Here is a 3,567-nt window from a genome sequence, read left to right on the forward strand (position 1 = left end):
ACGTCCCTATATCCGCCAATTTCCCAAAATAGTAACTACTATTCTTAAGGTAGAGATCCTTAAGATTTATGGTTTAGGTTTTAGGCATAACTAGCTAAAGAATACTAAAGCGGCTAGTATATATATCTCCTGCGCATTCTATACACTATTATATAAATTTAGCTATATATTTCTTATTTTTTAGAACGTCTATTTAATAGCACCTAAAATCGTAAATAAGTTAAATTAAGAAAACTAAGATGTACTCGCCGCCCCTAGACTTTATCTACCTAATCTCTCTAATATCTATAAGCTAGGCAGTAGCGCTTTCTCTCTATAGTAAACTAGATTTACGTATAACAATATTATTATTAGTCTCTTTAGTAACAGTATAATATCGCTAAGTTCTCTCCTAACCAGCTTATACTTCTAGAGCGCGGCTTACGGCTTTAAGAGTTTTCTAATGCATAATAGCCTAAAGTTCTTCTATCTAGTGTATAAGGTTATTAATTATTTAGGCCTACTAGGAGCCTATAAGTTCTCTACTCTTTAACTAGGCTTAGGTTTTCTTAAGTTTAGATTTAAGGTTAACAATTTTATATTATAACATTTTTGCTTTATCAGTACTTGCCTCCGCCTTAAGGTTAGGATTTAGTAGTTAAACCGTTTGGTTATAAAGTTGCTATACTTTAGTCTGCAGCTAGGCTAGCCTATTTATTAATTAAGTAATTTATTTATCTTTAGTATAGTTTTATATAGTTATTAAATTAGCCTAAACTTCTCTATTTGGGGATTAAATAATAGTTTAGACACTAAAATCCTGTATTTATACTCTTCTTATTTAAAGCTTAGATATTAGTTTATTTTTCTCTCTTTTCTAGGCTATAAGTTAGGCTTATAGTCCGCTATTTTCTGCTTTAAAACTTACTCTAAGTTAATTTATTTTAGCCTCTAGCTAGGCTTATATATTCCTTAATTAAGTAATATATTTATCTTTAGCACGGTCCTATATAGTTAATAAATTAACTTAAACTTCTATATCCTGGGATTAAATAATAGTTTAGACGCTTACTTTGTTTTTTTAAAGCTTAGAGGTTAATTCGTCTTTTTCTGTTTTTTGGGTTACTAGCTAGACCTATAGCTTAGAATTTTCTACTTTAAAGAATGCGGTCTGCTTAATATATCCCTCCATTAATTACCTTTACTTCGCTAATTCTGCGTTTAAAGCTTCTTTATATCTTATTATTAACTCTATCTTTTTCTTTAGTAGGAAAATAGTCTCTTATAGGTTTGGCGCACCAATATCTTCATTAGAGTAATAACTTATAAAATTATTAATATTGTTAGAATTTTTAAGTTCACTAATCCGAATTTGCTAATTTTGGATTTTTATCTCCGCTTCCCCTAATTTAGCCTTTTCTCGTTAGATATCTTATGCTGCGTCTTAATAGAGTCTTTTAAGATCTCTAACCTTGTTTTATAGCTGCCGATTCTTATCTCTCTCTATAGTTAAGTCCTATTTATACTATCTTCTTATATCTCCCTTAGAATCTCTCTCTTCCTACAACTCTCCTTTTAGGCTTTTAATCTTAGCACGTAACTAACGCTTAATATCCTTAAGCTATTCTACCTTTTAGGCTAATAAGTCTCTTTATAATATAGCTAGAGGAGCTCTAGGGATATAGTTGGCGTTAGTATACCTATAAAAAGAAGTTAACGTTTCCGGGAAATCGAACTTTAAATTATTAATAAGTATTTAGATTTTAATATCTAACGTCTTACCTATTAGGTGCTACTTTTAAGAAAGCTATAATATAAGTCACGCTTAATATAAAATGAAGTTATTTTAGTGCCTTAAACATAGTCTATAAAGAAGATTAATAGAATAAATAAGGAGGACTAATCCTTAATATAGTTATCCTTAAAAGGTTGGCTATAGCGATAATTGCTAAGTAACTTTGCCTTGGAGGTAAACTAAGGAAGCTGTTGTTCTTTATAGGAATACTTTATTAACTTTAGCACTTACGTAACCTAAGATATAGGTTTACTAATATTATCCCCATAACTAGGCTTTGCTTACTTAAGAAAATAGATAGTAAGTTCCCTATTAAGATCCTATTTCTGCAGTTTAAGGGCCTAATCTATGCGAAAACCTAGAATAACGGTAAGATTTCCTAGTTTATGCTAAAGAGCTAGATTTAGCTCTTTAATAATGGGTTTTTATTTGCCCTGCTCCTTTTTAGGGGCTATAGATATTATCTTGGGAAAATAACGCATGTAAAACGCCTATAGTGTAATATAACCCAACTATCTGTCCCCCTTAAATATTATTAGGAATAGCGGTGTTATTTAGTCCTCTAGATATTTAATATTAAGATTTTTGGGACAAAAATAGATAGCTAAAAAGCTACGCCAAATGGTACGTTTTTAATTAGAGCCTAGGAGTTGTTTAAGGATAGTATAGTAAGGTTTAAGATACTTTAAATTTTCGAAATAATTATATAGAGTAGGAATTAAGCAAGGAACTAATAAAATATTTTTAAGAAGCGCATCTCTCTTATAGGAGTCTATAATAGTAGGAAATATTATTTTTAATTATATCTAACTTTTAATAGAAATCCGGTCTCTTTTAGAGATAGTAGGTATATAAAGCTCCAGTTTCTATAACATAAGGGCATTAATAGCAGAAAATGAGATGTTTAAAGTTTTACGGCCTAGAATTTAATTCTAAATAATTAAAATATGCTTAAAAGAATTAAGGATCTCCTAAATATATATAAGTAAGAGTATATATATAGTTTAGAAATATACCTTGTTATACTTTAAACCTAAAAAACAATATAAAGTGCCTAGCTAAATTGGGTAAAAGAGTTCCGGTATATTATTAAGTGTGTAAAATACATCTTAAAAGCGCTTGTTCTTTAACAGCTGCTATAAATCTTTCTCTTTTATAGCTGTGAGCCGACTCCGCCATCGGTTCTCCGATTTATTATTATTTCTTTAACAATAATATAAGATCTTATAAAATATTTCTTTATTTAAAAAGGGCTACTCATTTTTAAAGGCCTTTATAATATTTATTAAAGCATTTAAAGAGAGTTTTAAAAATCACGTTAGACACTAATAGGGGGTATAAATATTAAAACTTACGCTTAGAGTAAAGCTTAATAGTTTACTATTAATTATTTAGATCCAGAACTTGCTTAGCAGCATAAATGCGGTGTAATCTATTAAGGCAATTAACTTAGGTTATAGAAAGGTAGGGAATCTTTATAGTGTCTTCCTTCTAATAAAGTGTATTCTTATTAATACTGGAGACCCTAAGGGCATTTACAAGTATATTATTATCCATAATAGCCTTAATAAAATGTTCCTTAGTTAATCGGTTATAACTAGTTTTCTTAAAAATATTTTTTAGAACTGTGACTTTTTTTTTAGACGGCCTATAATGATATTTACGCGCCAAAGGATGCCCGAAATTAAGTGCTCTAAGGTTAATCTTTGCAACCCCTCTAAAATACTACGCTTTAATAGCTGCGAAGTCTTTATCTAGCATATTTATCGCTATTACCTCTTTTTTTAAGTGTA

The 3,567-nt window shown here is 29.6% G+C and overlaps 1 protein-coding gene across 1 annotated transcript; it reads right to left on the bottom strand.

Annotated features, from left to right (window-relative positions):
• Positions 1-2,406: 2,406 nt before the first annotated feature.
• Positions 2,407-2,568, bottom strand: K441DRAFT_533354 (uncharacterized protein; the record flags this gene model as incomplete). The annotated part of the gene is made up of 1 exon (XM_067642276.1): positions 2,407-2,568. A coding segment is annotated over one exon (162 nt), but the record flags the coding sequence as incomplete, so codon positions are not given.
• Positions 2,569-3,567: the final 999 nt, after the last annotated feature.

Source organism: Cenococcum geophilum (genome assembly GCF_001692895.1).
Source record: "Cenococcum geophilum 1.58 unplaced genomic scaffold K441scaffold_2, whole genome shotgun sequence".
In the NCBI taxonomy this organism is placed as follows: domain Eukaryota; kingdom Fungi; phylum Ascomycota; class Dothideomycetes; order Gloniales; family Gloniaceae; genus Cenococcum; species Cenococcum geophilum.